General features: G+C 38.4%; 1 protein-coding gene across 4 annotated transcripts in view; it reads left to right on the forward strand.

Annotated features, from left to right (window-relative positions):
* The window catches only part of NRP1 (neuropilin 1), a 108,607-nt gene that overhangs the window by 33,741 nt on the left and 53,013 nt on the right, over positions 1 to 21,853 (forward strand). For all 4 annotated transcript variants that reach the window (XM_071734847.1, XM_071734844.1, XM_071734845.1 and 1 more), the window contains exons 4-5: positions 11,801 to 11,982; positions 16,724 to 16,951. In XM_071734847.1, the coding sequence (XP_071590948.1) occupies positions 11,801 to 11,982; positions 16,724 to 16,951 (410 nt within the window). The remainder of the gene's footprint in view (positions 1 to 11,800; positions 11,983 to 16,723; positions 16,952 to 21,853) is intronic.

The following is a 21,853-nucleotide window of genomic DNA, read 5'->3' on the forward strand; positions in this document are numbered from 1 at the left end:
TGGGTTACTGTGCTCCTTGCTGTGAATGAAGGAGAGGAAAGAATCGATGCTTAATACCACAGAGTATTATACAGATTTTTCTTTTAAGCTTATCCCTACTACGTAGACAAATAAAAGTAAAAGCATTAATAGATACCTGACTAGAAGAGTAAATGAAACAAAAGCCCTTGATTCAGGATTTTATCTGTTTAATTTCAGAGTAGGTGTTTTCATCAGCTGTGTGATGGTTTATTGCCTTTCAAGGTTTATTTATTGTAATTGATTAATGAAGACTTAAAGTACCACTCTCTCATGGGTTACAGAAGGAAACAAGATGCAACACCATTTATGTTTGTAATTCATTGAATTACTACAGATCCCCTTGATATTTCAGATAATACATTGTTATAGGTCCATGTCACACTTTCCATTTTCCTGAGTAGAAAGCAAGGCCAGAGGCCGGAGCCATGGAATGCAGAAGGCAAATCAGCATCATTATCCCATGCTTCTTGGGCCCACTAACAGCCCTTTCCTGAAGACTGTGTTTTGCTGTGTCACAACTGTTGAAGCAGCCAGTACAGGGGTGCAAGAGAGTGAATCTAGGAGAACATTATTGCTGCCATCAAAAGAAACAGTTCCTATGTGAGGGTGTCCATCCTGACTTAGGTTTTGCACTGCCCTTATTCTGAAAACAAGGGTTGTCTCTCAGCCATGCAGCTCCAAACAAGATTTAACCTTCACTGAGTGTAGGTCCAAAGGTTCAACAGATCTGAAAGAGTATATCTCAAAAAGTTGCACTGATGAGGGAGGAAACGGAAGTGGAAAGAAGACAAACTTGGTTCTATCTAATCATCTACTGAGTACTTCCCTGACGTCTTTGCAGCTCCCACTGGGGCTTTCAGCTGGCCATGTGCAGGGGTCCCAATTACTGTAACCCACAAGCTGTGTCTGTGTTTGTGTTGTGTATATGTTCGTTCTGCTTGCTTTCACAAGTAAGTATTTAGTAATAGAAGAAAACTCTGCAAAATTTCTTAGCAGATACTTGTGAATTCTGGCAGGTTTTCAACTTAGTTTTCAATTTTAAAATAGCATAGGCAAATGCACCTCCTTGCAACTCCACTAAACACTGTAACTTTCTACCAGTGATGATGCTGATCTGCTGTGCAAATTTCCCTTCCTGCAAGTCATTATCACATGCCTCTCTTTCTAGGAAAGACATTTTTATGAGTGGTGGATCACTGGGGTGGGTTTTTTTTGTATGGCTGGTTTGCCCCACGCTCCAGCTACAACAATGCAGTTTCACTAGGTGCTGGGTCATATGGCTGACCTCAGCTAACAAGCTGTTCCTGTTTTTAGGCTACTGGGAATGTTTATTGGTCACTGTTTTCCTCCATTCTAAACACATAGTTATTTCTCAAGACCCATATAAATCAGAAGGTCACAAAACATAAAAACTGTGACAGTCTCTGTGATACTGCATACAAATGAACTAACTTCAGGCTTAGCAGCTTTGAACACCTATGGTATATGTTATAATATAAATATATTCACTGTGTTTATATATACTTTTTAGTACAATGATGCACACAATAAAATGGTAATAAAATTGCTCAATAGGACAGACTTTTATATATGGATGTTTCAAATTGGTGGAGTTTAACTGTGAGCTCTATGACAAAGGCAATGTACTGTAACTCTGTACTAAACTGACTTTAAGAGAAGGAATGATCTGTCTGCAATAAATTTTAAGTAGTCATGTGCTTTATAAGAGAATGATGCCAAGGATGTGATTGAATTTCTTAATGTAGATGTCCAGAGTAGAAACTCATGGGGAGGTCCATACCAACTGGATTGACACACTGGTGTGTGCAAAACAAGTACACCTAAAAGGAAATACACAAAGTTATCAACAAAGGTTTTATTCATAGTGTCTCTTCTGAAGCTGGACAATAAATTATTATGGAAGGATTGGTAGCAATTACTAAAGTTAAACTTGCATAGAGGTTTCCACTTTGCTTCCCTGTTCTCATTTGCTTTGCTTGTTTTGAAATAGACACCTTCCAGGTTGAAAGTTGCACAGGCTGCTTGTCTTCTTGAAAGTGAACTTTGGAAAGAGAGATAAAATCCTTGTACAGAGAATTTAAAAACATACATACAGAGACATGCACATATACATACATACACATATCCCAGTTGCAAAACAGCAGAAGAACCATGGGACCTTCAGATAGTTTCAGTCATACTTTCTGACATCGGAAGGCTGAAATTTGAAAGCACCGGCCATGAGTAAATGTTCTTTGCATGGCTCTTGTGAAATATCATTTAGATTTCACAAAGCCAGGGCTTCTTTAAAGTTGCCGGCTATGTGTATTACTCATGCTGCTTAAGGGTTGTTTGCTAAAGTGGCTGTATACACAACCAAATGATTTTGTGCTGAGATAACGGCCCGCCAGGAAACATGCAGACATTGTAAGTGGATTGGTCTCTGAACTACAAATGCTTCTTATTCAGCTTTGTGTGCCTCCCATGCCAGAGATCGCTTCTAGATGCTACGGCCAGGCACTTTGTCTTTTCAAGTTTGTATTATGTGAAAGAAATAAGGAGACATGGTTTTCATCTTTAAGTGTTGCCACAGACTGCTAAGGGTCTCAGCATGCTGACAATATTTTGTTAAAAGTGCCACACAGTTCGTGTACTTAAGGACTTGATATTCAATCCAGAAAAATCTCAAAAGTTTTCATCTCCTTTATGTGATTCACCATATTTTTTTCTTTGGTGATAGCTTAAGAATGTCTGGTCCTCTTCCCCCCCCTAAAAAAAACACAGGAAAAGCTCTGATACATGTACATGGTCAAACACTGACAAGTCAGAAGTTTCGACACCAAAGCTGTATTTTTTTTTCTGATAACTCCACTTGTTTGTACGTATGCCTAGTTGTGTGGCTATAAACAGGTTTTCAATACAGCCTCAACAAAAATCAATCCAGTCATTTACCTGTGTCACACTTTCAGTCAAGGAAGATTCACAGAAATCATTTATATCAATACAGACTAGGTATGTGAAAGCCCTAATCCCACAGTGAATTTTTCAGTTGGCCAGTGGTCTGTCCAAAGGGAATGTGGTGCAGAAATCAGAACAAAGGGAAAAACATTGAGAAATACTGAGTTCCAAGTGACTAACACCACATACTTAATACTCTCTTAATATAGTTCCTAAATGGAAGTAAATGAAAATACCCATCATTTTACTGCATTTACAGAGCTTCAGGACATGGTTGCTATGGAAGAAAATTGCCATAACTTGTGTTCCAAAGCTGATATGTATGTCTGCAATTTCCTTTCTCCTTTAGTCTCATTAATTATGGGTGTTGTGCTCAGAGAGGTTGTAGACAGCCCACGAGGGACAGATATTTGAGTTTCAAAAGTGGGGAACTTATTTTATGTTCTGAACTTTCACAGTTTCTGTGAAAAGCTAACATCTACCTAATACTTTCAAAAGTCAAGTTCCTAAGGTCATGATTAACATACCCCATAGATCCCAGCAGAATAATTACAAATTAATCAGCAGTTCAAAACTCCCGAATGGAGTACTCTAAGGTTGCCCATCCCTTTAAAGCATTTCTTTGCTACTTTTGTGGAAAGAAAAAGAAATCACAAACAGTTTTGATCTTCATTAGATACAACACTTTCTCTGTTCTTTAGACATTTGAGGAAGCAAACTTGAAGTTTCTATGACATACAAATTAAGCAGACTTTTTAGTGAATTCAGCAGTACATGCTAACAGCATGAACCCAACCACAAATCATAAAACTAGTTAAGCACATGATAATAATGTTTAGTGTGTATAGAGCTGTACAGACAGTGCTTGACTCCTTGCAGCAGTGTGAATGTGTATATATGCATGAGTCTCTGTATACAAATAATTTAGTCTAGTTCTCCTAGAGAAATCACACAGATGTAGTTCTGAGACTATGAGGCTTTGCAGCCCCTTCTTCAAGTCATTCTACAGCGTAAAGAAATGTCCAAGTTCTCAGCCTGTTTGGCTTCATTCAAAATCCACAGAAGCTGCTAGGAATCTTTCCATTATTTCAGAGGGAGCTAGACTGGGCTTTTATATTTAAAACACAGTATCTGGCTACCTAGGCTTTGTTCCTTGCTGTTTGCAAAATTTCTGGAAAACTGTTGGCACGCAGTCTCTCTCTTCTGTCTCCACATATATAAAATGAGAATGACAACTTTACCTCAGAGGAATGTTGCAAAGCTTCACTTATAAACAGATTGGCATACTTGGATGAAGTTGCTCAATTAATGAGAAGTTTTCTGATTGACGAGTGTCTCCTGGGGGGTCACAGAAACAAAACCAAAACTGTATTATTGAGTTTTTTGAAATATTTTTTTGTTTCTTTACAAAGCCCTTCTCTTATGCAAGATGACTGGTTAGGCTATTTATCACCTAGAATATCTTTCCAAATCTAACCATGTCAAATTAATGTCTAAACACCAAACTAAGCCAAGACATAACCCTTACACATGAAATGACCATATAAAAGAATATAAAGCTTGAAGTACAGTGAGTAACAAGAAAATTACTTTTTAAATCAAAAGAAAAAAAAAGTCCAGTTTCTTAAGCCCTTAGCAGGCTTAATGTAGATAAACTATGAAACAACAGTAAAATTCAGACTGCATTTTGTTTTTGTGAAGAACACTGAAAAGCTGGCTAGAGGTAAGGGAGGTGAACAAGTTGTAAACGATTCTAATATCTTCCAGATGGCATATTTTACTTGGGATCTGAGTTTAGAGCAATTAGAGGCATGTGAATTTCCTATAAATACTAAACTTTACCGTTTTGACACTAGAAAGCTCCTTCATCTCTGAGGTCTTTAAACTTGTAAGTGTTTCTTTTTCTTCCACTTGAAGTGGAAGTTTTGGGCTTGTAAATTTGTCTTATTTGAGAGACAGAAACCTTTTTCCATGAAAAGATAGACTTTTTCTATGCCAGAAAATTATGAAATAAGGTTCCTCACTGAAGGAGTTTAAAATCGAATGTTTCTTCCCAGAAGAGGTTTTTAATTTTTATATACTGGGATCATTATATTACAATTTATTACAGTGTGTGGCAAGAAGTGAAGTTAGTGGAGTTTGTCCTAACTTAAAGATCAAATCTTTTCATTGGTAAAATGCTTTTTGCAGATAGATATGCTGAAGACCTTAGCAGATGGATTTTTCTTTTACATCCCCTTGAACATTGCAGTACTAAAATGGCAAAACCTGGCTCACAACATGATTCTTCTACATTTTCTGCATGACACTGTTACCTTTGTTCCCAGAGTGAATCCTGTTGTTCTCATTTCTGTTGCAGAATTTTCTAGGTTTTATTTGGTGCAAGTAGAATAGAACTAAGTAAATACAAGGTAAAATATTCTGTCACCACTTGCACCCTCTTTAGCCATATATCAGTGTAAACTGGCTTAGATCCACTGACATGAAAGGGCTAATCTCATTTGCAGCAGCTAAAGATCTGTCTACTGTTCTCAGTGGAGCTGTACAGATAAAAGTGCAGATATAATCTCGCCTACTTAGTTCAGATCATCAGTTCTGCCAGTCCCAGGTATGCAGAAGGCATGAGCCAAGCAACCAGAAGCATGTGATACAATGAAGGATAATAAGATTTTAAAATAGTAGTGATTATTGCTTCTGTTTTTTAAAATTTTATTGGTTAAGATATGTTGTATTTCAGATTCCTCTGGTCTGCAGAGAATTAAAAAGCTTTATTTTCAAGTGAAAGGGCAAATCCCAAAGCATTTGATGATTCCAGAAACCAGTGCAATAACGAAACCTCTGCTAGCATTAGTCACAATCAAACTGTTACAGTGGGTAACTGTAGATCTTCATCGATGTCTTTGTTACATCTTTTCTTTTTTTCACTACAGCATTGTCTTGTACTAAAATAGACCCTCAGTAGTTCATTCTTAATGGAGACCCACTGTCAGTTAAAGGCATTAGTAAATTACTGAACAGTGGCCAAATCCCAATGGCCTTTTTCCCAGAAATCTCTTAGTTTGACAGGACCTTTGTATGAATAACTAAAGTGAATTTTGGCCCTGGGTGAAGACCATAAAAACACCAGCCCACAAAAGGCCAACTGAAACAAAGGCCCCCCAGACTGACAGGGATTTCAGTAAATTACAAATCGTTAATCGATTGCAAATTGCTCATTTAAATATCCAGCACTTTAGAGAAGTGTGGGATTTAGATGAGATGCTGTCTCCTTTAGGGAGCTTCATCTGCACCATGAATTCTGTACAAGCAAAACCAGTTTAAAAGGCTCCTGCCATGGACACTTGATCCCACCTCCCCCTTTCTCACGGAGTTTGCAGTGCCTGGCTAGTGCTAATTCAACAGTATTCATGTCCTCACTGGGAGAAATAATCTCTTGGACTTTCTAATAGATTTAAGAAACAAAGAAAGAAAGAAATGCAGAAAGAAAGAAGAAAAAATATAGGTCTCTTCAGTCATCCTATCAAAGACATATCCGTACCAACTGACTTGGTGGGCTGAAGGAAGACTTCTCCATTGGGAATACTGTGGTATGTGATGAGAGTAAGCAGCCAGGCAGGAACACACCACAAAGGGCACCTTACACACTGTGAAGGGGCTAAAAATGCAAAACAACCCCACAGTTCCCTGCAGCTCCCATGTTTTCCAGTGCTCAAGGACCACCTGTGCTCTGCAACACAGCAGTCATCCAGGACCCTCCAAAGGCCACGTGGATACCTGTACAGAGCTGCCAGTGAGGTTGATGTGTCTCCACAGGAGGCAGCTGCCCCTCCAACACCCATCAGAGAGGTCACCCTGCCAGGGTGGGCACAGAAGGCCCCAGAGGGCAGTCAGGCTGCACGTGGGCTGAGCTGGAGAGCAGCCTGACAGACACTGAGGTTACAGGCAGAAAAACAACTCATTTGGGGCTGTGCTTAATATTTTTAACCACATGTACTCCTTTTTCTTGTTGCTAATAAACTGGGATTAAGGTCGGTGTCCCTTGAGTAGCTGCAGTTCTTAAGCTTTTAGCTCTGGGATACAGATTGCCTTGTGCCACAAGTACTGCAGTAAATCCTACACCACTAACCCTCAGTCACTAATGGGGCACAAATCCATGGTGCAGAACAACTCAAAACTCTTTATTTAGATTTCCTCTCGCAATGCCTTCTGTTCAGCTAAAATGGAGCAAGGAATAAAAAAAGAAAACCTTCATTTAAAAAAAAAGGCAAAAGAAAGATACATATTGAGAAGCAAATTCTCAGAACCAAAGACGGTCTGACCAGAGTGAATAATTTGTGTCAAGAAGAGATTTAGAAGCTTGATGGAAATGGAATCAGACTGATAAAAGAAAAAAGAGATGGAAATCTTTTCATTCTTACAGGTGAATAACCAAAATACTTATAACTACCCTATAGAGGCATATCATAGTAGGCTGCAGAAAAACATAGCATAATCAGATGTAAATTATAGTTTTATACTCTTCAATGATTGCTTCACAAGGTAAAATGGCAGATATTTAGATTTCAGATGATTTATGCATATGTCTTGGGAAGGAACTTTTTTAGGCAAAAGGCATAAGATCTCTTTGCCCTAATAGGAAAATGTGTAGAAGTGGCACACAGCTTGGCAGAGTGGTTGGCTTCAGCAGCCACTTCCTCATTTTCTGCAATACAAGATGCTATGGTGCACATCAGGGCTCAGCAGCATGTTCAGAACTAAAACCAGATATAAGATCTCTTAGCACCTACTAGAAACTGGAAATAGAAAATTTACTAAAAATCTGTATTTTTCAGCTGTATATGTTTTTCATTGCCCAGAACTTATTTTATAGGTATTGCTTGGCCTTTTCCTTGAACTCGTAACTTACGCTTTCAAAAAAAACAAAAAAACAAAAAAACAAAAAAACAAAAAACATAGAGCAAGTTTTTAAGTTTTTTGCAATTCCTTCAAGATTTTGTAGAGGAATTCTAGATTCCCTCATCTTTCCAATGGGAATCTGTCCCATACATTGTTTTACTGAATCATAAAATTGTACTGTCAAGTACTGGCATGTTCAGGGACTGGCTGGAAGGAGCAGGAGGTGTGTGCAAGCTGAACCAGTGCAGTTCAGCAGGCTTCCACTTGACAGCCACACACAGTCCTTGGACACTACAGAGGGTACAAACAGAAAGCAAGCAGAAAGACCCAGACAAGCAGAGAGGGAATGCTTTTTTGTATCATGGCATAGTGGCTCCATGAACATATCCCATGATCAACCCCTGTTCTGGGCAAGCATCTCCTATTTTCACACGTGAACTCTTGCTCTAGTCTTTCACCTGAAACTACACTCAGTGGTTAGCACCTTGTTTATATTTACATCTCTGTGCCATAAACCCTAAAGGACTATAACATTACCAGAAATATTTGCCACACCATTGGCAGCAGTAACTGAGTGAAGAATTGCCAAGTGGGAAATCCAAATTTGCAAACTCAGTATTCTGGGCCGCACGCCAAGACTGTCTGGGTGCCTCAGAGGTGACACATTCAGTCTCCTCACAGGGATGCTAATGTGCCAACTGCATCCCTGGCACAGCATCTTCTTCTGACAAACTTATGGAGAACTGCTACCAAGTCCAGAGGGGGATGCAAGCTGCTTTCTGAGCTTCCTTGGCGACAACTCCATTTTCAAGTTGTGACTGTACTTTCTCCTATTTACAAGAATAGTTGTTTGTGATACACTATGGTCTCTGGTAGGATTTTGAAAAGTGCAAAAATGACAGCAGGATATTGGTTTCCAAGTATAAACTAGTAAAATCTAGTGTAATTTAATTTCCCTGAGAATAAAATAATACAGTTACTCCCTTAGAGCAGCCCAGATATCACATGTGTTCTCCAGTGCGGGAGAATCCAAATCCATTTGTTAGCTGCCAAGCAAAAGACATGATCCGTAGAATATGAAGGTTGTAGGGCTGATCTCTAAAGTTTCCCCTTTTCAAATCATACTTCATACCTATTGTCTTACAGCTAAGCTTCTTTTCTGTCTTTTGGATAATTTTTTAAAGCAAAAGAAAAAAAATTGAAAAATCCTTCGGTTTCTCACAGGGCTGCATGACCTATAGTTTGCAAAATCCTTTAGAAGACAGCCTTTTAGGATCCAAATTGTTTCATTTACAAATGCACAGCCAGAAAGAGCACCATAAATTACATTTGTCACTATAGGAGACAATGGAAAGGTGTGGGCAGGCTACTGCTGTAAAGGAGGAAACCTAGGAGAGTGATAGAATTTAATTTGACTATTTTTTGACAAATTTACTTCACAGAATAGCAAAATCGGTACCTACAGTGTAATTATTTTTTGGCTGTGTATGAAAGACTTAGCAAGACTACCATAGATTGTTTATTTTTAATGTGTAGGACAATAAAATAAATTCAGAGCATTTGGGGTTTTTTTTTCTTCTTTACACATGCATTTAAAAAACATAAAAAGTTGCTTAGCATTTACAGTTAATTTCCTTTATATTTCATAATTCAGAAATAGGATTCTTCTTGATATTCATTTGAAAAATTAACTGCTGTTGAGGCTTGATCAATGAATGGTGACTGGGAAACGTGAAATAATGTCATCCTGAAAAGAAGAGCAGACTGTCCTACAGACACCGTGGTTTTATGTGGCTACTCTTTCTCTTTAAGAAGGAGTTAGTCATTCTGAGAATGATTATTTGTTAAAAATTCTGAATGTTATTTTTTCCCCTGACAATGAAAACTAGCAGCCTGCATTCCTGACTACCTCCAGTAGGTTTTGCAGGGAACCTAGGGCCAGTATTCTTAAAGATGTTCCTAAATGACAAGAAAAAAAAAGAAAAAAAATGTTTCTGAAGTCTTTTTACAGCTCTTCCTCTAATATTTAAATCCTGCTATATATATGTCATAAAGAAATTACAGGAAGAACAGAAGTCTAATTTTAAAAAAAATGCAGGCTGCTTGAAGTACCCGTAAAATTATCTCAGAAATAAACATTTCCACTTTGTATTTCCACAAATCTGAACTGGGACAGTGAAGCTAACTAGCTGAGCAATTGCTACTAGAAAAATCAAATACTTAAAGAGGAAATGTAGTTAACGCAATATTTCACATATGTTAATGCTTTCAGTTCCATCAGTGTCAGCTTTATTTTCTACTTGATGTACACCAAAGCTGGCACACAATTTTACTGATGAGGTAATGTCATTTTCAATTTAAGGAGCCTTAAGCCATCCACTTTAACTAGTGATATCATCTTTGCAGTTGTCTCATGAGGCTTCATGTAAACATAAGTAATGTGCCCTGTACAGTTTGGAGCAGAGTTGTTAAAAATGACATTGGTCATCATGAAGACATTTTTTTTCCCTTTGATCTGTTTAAAAATGTCAGACATACTTTATTGTCCTGTCATTTCTAGCTCTTCCTTTTAGATTAATATGCTTGGAACATTTCAGTGAACATAACAGTAGAGTAAAGGTCTAAACAAATTAATGGCAACATTTTAATGTCAGTCATAGTAGGATAATGAAAAGTAAATGAGATTCACTGGCTAACAGAAACTTGTTAAGTAAAATAGCAGCACAGCTGAGACACAAAGATGTAGGGGCAGGGAAAAGCTTTTTGCCACTGTCCGAAAGAAGCCCAGAGTTCAACCCAGGCTCCAAATGCCTCTGTCTTTTAGGGAAAGATTAAAATGATTCTACGAATTGTATCTCCTCCTCCTTCCCATCTGTGGTTGGGTGGAATCATCTGCTAATAAAACTGAAAACCAGTCTCCACACCTGCAGTTCTGCCTCTCTGGAACTTTTATTCTCATTTGTATTCTCCCTGCTGGCTCAGTGCACTGGGATGCTGGGCTCTGCTGAAACCAAACCCATCAGACCAGGCCCAGGTATTGGCATCTCTGGTGCCAGGGCTGAGGAACCCTAACATGACTTCTGCTCCCAGGCAAACATAAACCACCGATAATTGTTGCATGTTATATAAAATTTCTCATCAAATTCTTAGGAACCGAGCAAGTAATCGGGGGAGGATTTTGCCCAGCCTGTTCAGTAATCACACACTGTATAAGGATGAATACTATAATGTGCACTTGGATCAAATACCTAAGCAAAGGTGATTTATAATGAAACAAATTTTTTCTGAGAAAAAACAATTGCCATGACTGGCTTGTGGATTTTGTGATTTGCTCCAAACTATTTGTCCAGCTTGCAAGGAAAATAACAGATTTTTCTATCACTGATCTTAAGCATGGTAGAGTTTTAAACAAAATCTAATTTTTAGGGATTTATTTATTATTCTGTGGACATATGTTTGAAGGACAGCATATGGAAATCAAAGTATTGTTCATAAAGAGCTCCAGCCAAAAAGACATTTTTGAATTCATAACAGAACTTCACAGTTTGAAAAGAATGCTATGCATTATGTATTGATAACAACACTGCACAGACAAAGGAACACAATTTAATAATACAGAATTGTGCTCATGAGATTTCCTTTTTTTTTTTTTTTTTTTTTTTGTTAATTGGTTACTTTAGCTGACATTGTCTGCAAGCATAATGGACACCATTCTTCCTAATAGTTCCATGTTGCCAGATGATGTCTACAGACATAATGTAGTCCATTTTAATTATTTCATTTTGCTTACATCTTTCAGCATAATGCACTTTCCAAGCAAGCTAGCATTTTTCTTGATTATCTATGTTGTGTTATGGTTTCTAAATTAATTAGGTCTCCTTCTTTCCTGGAAGTTAAAAGTTTCTTCCTTCCATTTATCTACCAGGTATGATTACGTTGAAGTGATTGATGGAGACAATGCTGAAGGACGTTTATGGGGAAAGTACTGTGGAAAAATTGCTCCCCCTCCTGTAGTGTCTTCAGGACCATATCTTTTTATTAAATTTGTTTCTGACTATGAGACACATGGAGCAGGATTTTCTATTCGTTATGAAGTTTTCAAAAGAGGTGAGAAACAATTCATTGTTATATAGCACGTAACCTGTAATTTTTGCTTTCATCAAAAAGTTCACTGTAATTCTTTGGGGGTGGGGAATACATGAAAGTGCTTTAAGGAGAAATTGTGTTATCCTTGTCATTCCAAGGTGGGGTACGTATTCAATGGATGTAAATTGTTATGAATCCAGTGGGTACAGCTGCATCTGAGGAGTGACTCCTCTGGGTGTAATGTGAGAGTCTTCATCAGCTGTTTGTTTCAACCTTCTTCAAACCATTAGCTTTATTCCCTTTTTTTTTTCCTCTTTTTTTTTTTTTTGGGGGGGGGGGGGGGAGGGTTTTTTTGGGTTTTTTTGTTAACATGAATAATTGCTGTATGATTTTCGATCTTGCTGCTTTAACAGCACTGTAACCTTCTGAGACCCTGACTTATTTTGGTTTGTGTTTTGCTATGCATTCCCAGGAGGTGGCTGTGGGCTCAGAAAATACCAGAGTACACATGGGCAGCAGATGATGTTGTTGCTGCTTTCACAAATCGTGTTTGGGAGGTACAGGAGTAGAGAAGCTCACAGTGTACACAGGCATGTCCAGCTGAATGGTTGTGCCAGGAATTCATTGCCAGTGAGCACAGACAGTTGTATAGGCACAGAGAAAGCCCAGAGAAACAAAGCCCAGGATTAACCAGACCTATAGACAGACCATCTTCAATAACTCTCTTTCTGAGTTAATAGCTAGAAGGGGAGTAAGATGGGAGTAAGAAGTTTTTATGGAATACACCTACCCTACAGCTGGAGGCAGATAAATAATTCATATATTCCCTGCCTGGAGAATAGAGAACCAATACTTGTAATATGCAGAAACACAATAAGCTTAACTTTCTAGAAAAAAATACTGACTCAATCATAAATGTTTAAGGTTGTATTCACAAAAGAAGCTCTAATATCCAAATTTCCAGTGCTCTCCCAGATACTGCCCAATTTACAAAACCAGCTCAAGTCCTTTTATGCATCTAAACCAGTGCCAGATTTTCAGATGTGTTCAGCACACACACTTGGTGGCAGCTGTACTGTTAATGAGAAGAAGCACAGTAGTGAAGTCTCTTTTCTATCGCTGCAATTGCTGCTCTGCACAGTGCTAATTGGGGCCACAGACCTCTTGTTCACCATCTCTCCTGTCTGTAAATCCACTCTTGGCTTCCAGAAATTCTTTTGGTGACCTTCAGGGTCACATCTTTTGAAAGAATTCAGCATCCAAATGACACCAAGCTTTCCTGAAAAAAAAAAAAAAAAAAAATCTCTATTTATTTTGGTGTCTTTAGGAGGCTAAACACTTGAAAATGTGTCCTGAAGTTTCTTAGTAATTATGTATACTGTACCATCTTTCCTAAAGAACAAGGCTGAAACCTAAGAACAAGTGAAAGAACAGGATTTGAAACAATCTATTTTAGCAAATGAGTGTTTTCAAGAAAAAAATTTCTTTATTACCTAGTTGTATAGTAGCATCTCACTGATCTGACAGGAATGTTGTGCTTATTTCCTTGTGTGGTCATTTACATCTCTCAGTGATACACATTAACCACGTTAAGATGGCATTATTAATGTGATCTTGCACACACAAAAGTCAGGAAGCTCAAAATTATGGCTCCCAGAGCAACTTTAACTCTAGTTCATTCCACGTAAACTGTATATTAATGCAGGAAAGTTATCACCAGGTACCATGTTAGAAATGCTGTGTGTACACAAAGGATACAAGTTATAGTCACTGTGGGAACACAGCCCTTTTTAACTTTTGAGTTAATGCATATATTCTATTCCAAATTTACATTTTAATTTCTGTAATAAATAAAGATGACCAGTTTACCCCGTTACACAGGTGAAGCTCAGTTGTTCACACCAGACTAATATGCTTCATTTTAGCATATTCACAACTTGGCTAATCATTTCCTAGATATGAGAAGTATTAAAATGATCCCAAGCCCACAGTCCCATTCTGCTGAGCTGGAGGCTGAGTTGCAATTCAATACACACAGGGTTTTTTTGCCCATTATTCTTGTGAGAGTATCCTTATTTTTTAAAAGGAAGACTGCATTACTCGACCTGTATCCTAAACTGAATTCTAAATCTGATGCTTAAAATCCTATGAAAACTGTAAGGAGAGACCAAAACACATAATGACTGTGATAAATGTATTATGAGCTTTAACAATAGGAGCTGCTTTCACTTCTCATCCAGCTCCTTAGTCAGAAAGACTCTGAATAAATTGAATACCTAAACATGACTAAAACATGAAATCCATGTTGTTCCACGTTTATCGCATCTGAAATGTTCAGACTTTTGGCTCCATCAGCCAGCCCATCTTAGGATGGATGAATAGCCTGCTCACTGGAAAATGATCTACAGAGTTGACATTCAACATTCCCAACTTCCATTGACTAAATTTATAGTGTAAACTAAAAAAAAAAAAAGAAAAAAAAGACAGTGCCAACCAGGAAGGCAAATGATTTTCTGGCTCAGTGCCACCTACAGAAAGCTGGAGAAATATCCAGTGTCATATCTCCTCCTTGGCTCTCTCTTTTGCCCCCTCTCTCTGTTTCCTTCAGCTCATCTCTCTCCCTTTATTTCATACACAATGTATACATGTAGTTTCTCCACCTCAGAAGTAACTATTCTGTCTGGTCACTGCTAGAACCTTTGCAGCTGGTTTTCCATGGGAATCGCTCCATGGAGTTCCTTGTGGCCTCAGTGTTGGTTTAATTCTTGGAGTTCCTTCACAGTGTCAACAAAGGATCAAAATCTGTAGAGGGCATTTTAGTGAGGCAGCTCTTCTGAAAACAGCTTTTGTTTCTTGCAGCAGCTTGGCTCAAACATGTTTAAAATAAAGCAAGCTGGTACTGAGATACCATGTGTGAGTGCAAGGAGCCTGACGATTGTGTGCTCGCAGAGCCAGGATCTGGCTGTATTTAATAAAGCAATAATGATCCTGGCTTACATTTTATATTGCATCCTTTATTGGATTCCAAGAGGAGTACAGAGCACTTTATGCTATGAATGGCGCAGCAAAGCTATTTTGTCCTGAAACAACAGCTACTGGTGGGAGTGAGGAGCAACAACCAGAATATAACCCCCATATATGACAAGGAGACAAGGGACTGACAGGGACAGAAGAGAAATATCTGATTGATGTGTAAGGGAGCAATTTAATTACAGGCTAAATGCAATTTTCCAAATTGGAAGAGGTCAGGTTATATGAGCACTAATACCTACATCTTCCAAAATACGCCATGAAGTGCTCTGAATATTGATGTGGTAGCTCAAGCATTTCCTATCAGTGTCTGTTAAAGGACAGAAACACCTGAACTAACTAAATTCATTCAGACCTCTCTCTCACGTGAGGAATTTAGCTAGGAAGTGGCCAAATCTGTGGGGGGTAATGTGTTTGTCACATTCACAAGGAAAAGATTTTCTATCGTGAAATAAGTGTGTTCATATATGCAACAAGCCAGACTGTTTTTCTTCAGTGATATGTGTTAAGCATAGGAAATCCTCTAGGGTTCCTGACTACAGTCTCTAAGGATGCTGGGCATCCTCATCCAAACTGAAACCTCACACACACTCATCCTCCAGCACAACCTGTTGCAGCCAAACTCTGTCACCTGTGTCCTGCCTACACTCCCAGTCCAGAGGCATTAATCGGAGTCATCCCACCCAAACTCCCTGGGTCAGCTGCTGTCCTGATGCCTCAAATCCCTTTCCATTTAATTAGGAGTGTCAAAAGTCAGAGAGACAGGACTACCTCTGATCTTGTAGGGGGATGTGTGGGCAGTGCCTGTGGCTGGCTCTGAGCACACCTGCAGATGTGGGATGTGCAGAGATTAGGATTCCTGAGGGACCTAAACAAAGGAGACATGTCAGCAAGAGAGAAACTGCAGTTTTACTCCCTGGTATTCAAAAAGGCAAATCCAGCGATCTGGCCTTTTATATCCTTGCATCTTTACTGCCTTTTTCCTGCTCCACCAAGAGCCCTGTTTGGAGCATCCCACTATGCCATTGTGGGGACATCAGGGAAAGCTGGTGTGTCAACATTGACATTAGGTGACTTCTAGCAACACTGCCTGTAATCACACAGTTTATCATGCCTGCACTAACAGCAACATTTTACTGGTGCACCTGTGTCAACACCACTCAGAATGAGTCACTCACCCTTGGTACATGTACGAATTACCTTTCACGTTTAGTTTGTCAAGGAGGCATAGGTCACATCTGGCAGAGTTACTGAGTCAGTGCTCCAGGAATCTGAAACCACTACTCCCTCTACTGAATTCACTCACCCGCTTTCATAAAAAAATCTATTTCACCAATAAAAGCCTGTCAGATGTAAGATTTAAGGATTTGAGCTTGAAGGGGCTATAATTATTTCTCTAGGGCTCTGTCGAGATTTCTACAGCTTATACTTTCATTGTTCCCACATGACTTTGTATTTGTCATAATTTTTTCTAGAGTTGGTACAAGTTTTCATATTGTTCCACACAAAATGAAAATTGGAGATCAGACAGTATATGTGAATTGTGCGTTAAACCTATCAATAATAGGAACAAGCTGGCTGAATGATTAATACAGTGATTAAAATGAGGTGTTTCATTGAAAAGCCACCTTTGCTGCTGGAGAGACAATTTGACCTAATTCGTTTTCCAGATAATGACTTTGCTTAGTAGCATGGTATTAGCCCAGGTTAACAGTATCTCCTTCTCTTACAGGACCTGAATGTTCCAGAAATTTTACTTCTTCAAGTGGAGTGATAAAGTCCCCTGGATTCCCTGAAAAATATCCCAATAGCCTTGAATGCACTTATATTATCTTTGCACCAAAGATGTCAGAGATTATACTGGAATTTGAAAGCTTTGAGCTAGAACCTGATTCAAATACTCCAGGGGGAGCTTTCTGTCGCTATGACCGATTAGAAATCTGGGATGGATTCCCTGATGGTAAGAGAAAAATGGACTCTGACATGCATAACCACTACTCCATAGTGAGTTGTAGAAGGCATATTCTCATTTTTTTTAAATGTCATAGTAGAGAGATCCTCGCTTGATTTATGGGAAATGAGTTGAATTAAAGAGAAATGGGGAAAGTGCTCTGTAAATTCATCCAGTAAAGCATATCACAGTGTGAATTATTTTTTTTTTATGAAATATGTTTAATTTTGAACACTTGGTTTGGAGGAAACATATTGGGAATGTGTTATGGAACTCCTATACTAAAATAAATGAAATATGATGCCTTAGAATGGGTCCCTAGACTTTCACAGTGAACACGAGTATTGTCTAGAAATTTCCAACAACTTGCACAAACTGGAAGTCAGGTGCCAGCCCTCCAGCTTGTGGAGGAACCAGGCTATAGACCATCTGTCAAAGCAGAGAATTACTTTGCCAGAGAAAATACGGTGTCCATAAAATTTAAATCACAGTGACTGCATGATTATCCAGGTCAGTAAACCATCATGGAGCTGTTCATTCAGGTGGCTTCAATGATAGAGCACTGCAGGTTTCCTCCCTTATAGTGCCCTGTCTTCCATCAGGCTTTATCTTAATTTGTTAATTTATAATCTCTGATTAGCTGGGGACAAGTGTCAGGGTGAGTGTGTTGGGTACCCTTCTGGAATTTACTTCTCTGCTATCTCAGCAATTTTCTGCTTAGTTGTTAACCACACTTGACCTTGTGCATGTTCATTAAGCACATATCTAGATATTAGCAAAGCCTATAGGGTCAGAGAGCCCTTGTTTCACCCTCCACCCAATCTCATGTCCCTGTTTTACTATGACTGATGAACAAAATAGCTGCATGATTTCAGGTTTTTTTTTCACATGCGTTAATGGGTCCACAAGACCCAAGACCCCTGTAGGTAGGGCAGCCATGTACCGGTTCTCCAAGGATCTCATTTCGATAGGTTGCAGCTCCAGCCTGAAAAGGACTGGTCAAGATGAATGCTAAATTTTAGAGTGCCCAAATACTTATACAGATTGTTCAAACAGCTATGTAAAATTGATTGGTTTTAATGGCTTTTTCACTGTTTCTATGTAAGGCACAAGCTGATAAAGAGAAGCATCTTGAAGCTGCCCTTTTTCTTCTTAATTGTGTAACTTGTAGCAAAATTCAGGGGCTGAAGATTTATGTTGTTTGTGTTAGGCACTAATTACATCTGCTTCAGTTTTCCACTGGTGTGATAGCCCTTATTAATAGATATTTCCCTTGCTTTTATGAACAGCAGTGGCAGTTTCTACAAACTGCTAATCTTACATTAATATATCATTTAAATGAAAACATATAACAACGAACATATTTTACTAACACATTTAAATTTGACTGTTTTCCTAGATAAATCACCAGTATAATTTTAATTAAAACATTTATTGATGTTGCAGTAAATAGGTATGTGCTTTTCAATGAATTTTGGGTTTCCTTTTTTGGTTTATGCTTAATAGGTTTATCACGGCTTTTTCAAGACACTCCAATAAGCAGTGAAGGAAGAGCCATAACACTAGCTGAAAGACTATTTAGTACTTAAAGTCTTGGTTAGGAAAACAGTATTGTCACACTACAGAAATGATGTCTGGAACATTTAATAATAGGTTTATTTGTATATAGGCCAACTCTGTCCAAGCTGAATTCCTGTAGAACTTGCATTTAAGCTGGCATGTGAAAAGATGATCCAATCAATCAACTTTTGTTTAATATTACCAAAAAAGAAATGCATTATGGTTAGTGTCAGAGGGTTTCAAAGCAGTAATTTTCTGGTTCAAGAAAGTGACTGAGCCGTACTGGAGAGCAATTAACAACAGGCATTATGAGCCTTCCAATTTCCTTGCAAACATTCTAAATCCAAAATGATCCTGACATCTAATAAGGGTGTTTACATGTTTTTGTAAATATTCAGCTGAACTTGTAGCCTAGAAAAAAATGTTTCCTTAGATACAAACTGCTGGAGGTTGCAGCAGTTGTAGTGAAATGTTTGCTCCATCATTTCACTGTTGGACAATCCTAAACCAGCAGTCATTCTCTTGTTTAACTTAACACTACAAAGGCAGAGGAGAAATGATTGCATCTTTATAAATGACATGACCATAAACTGAAGATAGAAATTAAAAGTTTCTAGATATCAAAAAGACAGTATCCAGATAATCTAAAAAAAAAAAAAAAAAAAAAAAGGCAGAATTTTAATAGGACAATTTGAAGGAAAATAGTTGTGGCCACAACCAGGCAGAATCAGATGGCCAGGCCCCTGAACACACTGCTCTCATCTAGCTCTAGAAGCCAGGTACCAGGCACTGTCAGATCCTCCATTCTCACATTCTCAATTCTCAGCAGACAGCAGTCTGCTCCACTCTGATCTGTCACAGACATCTACTCTAGGGCAGCTGATGGAACCTCTGGAGGTGCTAATCTCAGTGACAGTACTGAGAGCTATGGATCTTTGTTAACTCAAGCATGAACTTTGAATAACTAAGTTAGATTTTTTTACCTAGTAATATTTTTACTTCCTCCCCACACCAAAAAAAAAAAAAATGTTCTCTTAAATTTTCACTATGATGTTTGTTTAAAAGGATATGTCAGAGCCAGCATGCTTCCATTTACATTTTGCTTATACGTAAACTGCCATTTTTCTGATGGAAAACAATTTTCTGTTAGACAATCTGCCAGTAACTGTAGCAGTCATTCACAAAGATGTTAATGCTGAAATGCTCTGTCACAGCCATGGAGTCCTCAGCCTACCTGGTTGTCCTTGTAATGGATTGAATCTGGCAAGTGCTGAGTACTTGCTTCTTGATTCTGAAAAATATGTGCTTATCTTTGAAGCATGTGAGCAGTTGATTGACTTCAAAAGGAATTCACTGAGGACATTTTCAGGTCTGAAGTTAAACACTACTGTAAGTGTTTTTCTGGTTCAGGAAGGGAATGGTAGGCATTCAAGAATGCTTCAAACCTGGCATTTTGTTTTTGCATACCTGCATGCCAGAGGTGCCCTTTGGTCTCTTAAAAACAAGGTACCAAGTGAAACAAACCCTGTTGGAGAATATTCAGGAACTACAGATCCATGTTGCAAGTATTGTGCAGAGAAGGGAATGTGGTTTGCAGGAGATAACAGGTGAAGTTAGGGCAGGAAAGTGAGTAGATCACAGAATATAAATATACGATTTTGTATAAATAAACTGGACACCAAAAATGTCTTTGCCCAAGGTACAAATACACCTCAGCCAGCTGCAGCTGAGAACAGTTCATTGATGACTGAAGAAAAATTGCCCACTCAAAATGAGCACTAGCTGAAGTGATGGATTGCATGTTTCCATCATGCTGCTCTCTTTGAAGCTCTATATACTGTCTACTAAGGGCTCAGAAGTAATTTAAAGACATCTACATATGGTTTGAGAACCACAGACTAAGCATTGCTGCTCTGGTCAATACCACAAGAGCTTCCGATGAATTACTGAGCAAAACAGAACACTTTATTTCAGTCATTAACATCAGTGCAAATGAAGGTGGCTATTAATCTAGGTGTATTTCTCCTCTCTCGTGGTTGCACTCTGCACTCCTGTGAGAAGCTATTAAGATATAAGAGTATACACAGGCTCAGTGAAAGTGACTACTGAACTGCAAGGACAAGATTAATTTTTCAGTCCTTTTCCCTTTAGCATGCTAAATTGTGTGCAAATGTTTTGTCAACAATGACCACATTGCTGTGAGAATACTGTTCATGGCACAACAGCACATTTTAAAGAACAGTTTTTAAATTTAGCAAAATGGTTGGCTAATGTAACATTTCTTTCAATATTTTAGAAGGATAATAGACCATTTTTCCTTGCCTGTGTGTTAATTGGGGGTTTTTTAACTTAATTCCAAAAGCTAAGATTTCAGCTGGGTGGGCAAATGTGTATTTCAATAAGCCCCAAAATTTCCTGATATGTAGACTCTTTGGCCAGAAGGGCAAGTAGCAGAAAAGAAAATGAAAGAATTTGTAATCATAAGGTTTCTGTTCAGTGTTAAACCAACACCCATGTTCTATACCCTACATATTCAAGTCCTGCAAACATTCAAACATATGTATTAAGAATAATCCGATTCTATTCAAGTTCTACAATTAGACTCTGCATTTTGGGATATGCTTGCGAAACGGGTTTCTTGGTTGCCCATCTATCTTTTAATCTGAAAGTCACTCTGTTTTCCACTGTATCATACTATGCCAGTGGAAAGAGAGGCCAAGGTCCCAGAAGTAGCTGCACCATGGGATGTCAAGTGAAGTAGCTGTCTCACTGAAATGCCTCTGCTCTTCTGGCAATATAGAAGTGTCCTTGAGTGAGGCCATTTCCAAGTGACTCATATTCAGAGTAAGCCTTCCTGGGGGATGCTGACAAAATGGCATGATGGTGGGCAGGTAGAGGCTGCAAAGAGCTTTCTGGGCCTAATGGATTTTCAACACCTGGCACCCTAAAATCCCCATTTGGAATTGTATATGGTCTGATATAAAAGCCCATCTTGGTTTGTAAGGAAGTGTCAGGAATATGGTAAAAAAAACAGTGACATTGCCTCCCTAGCAGACAGCAACATCATCCCTTGAATGATTTCTCAGATGATGGTCCCCACACAGTGTTTATTTGATGTGGTAAATCCCAAAACATTTGATAATTTATTATCATTTGAAATTTTCATTGCTCAAATGGGAAAAAGAGAACTTTGTGTTAGCTGTTTATGTAAGAATAATAAGAAAGTTTATTTCATTATTCTGCTCAGATCAATGCTGTATTAGCTCAGTAGGCTACAGTTTAAATTTTGTGCAAAAAAAAATCAAACCTTTTTATGTAATATCTTTTAGCATTTGGCTTTTGCATCTACAT

This window comes from Heliangelus exortis, chromosome 2 (genome assembly GCF_036169615.1).
Source record: "Heliangelus exortis chromosome 2, bHelExo1.hap1, whole genome shotgun sequence".
Taxonomy (NCBI): domain Eukaryota; kingdom Metazoa; phylum Chordata; class Aves; order Apodiformes; family Trochilidae; genus Heliangelus; species Heliangelus exortis.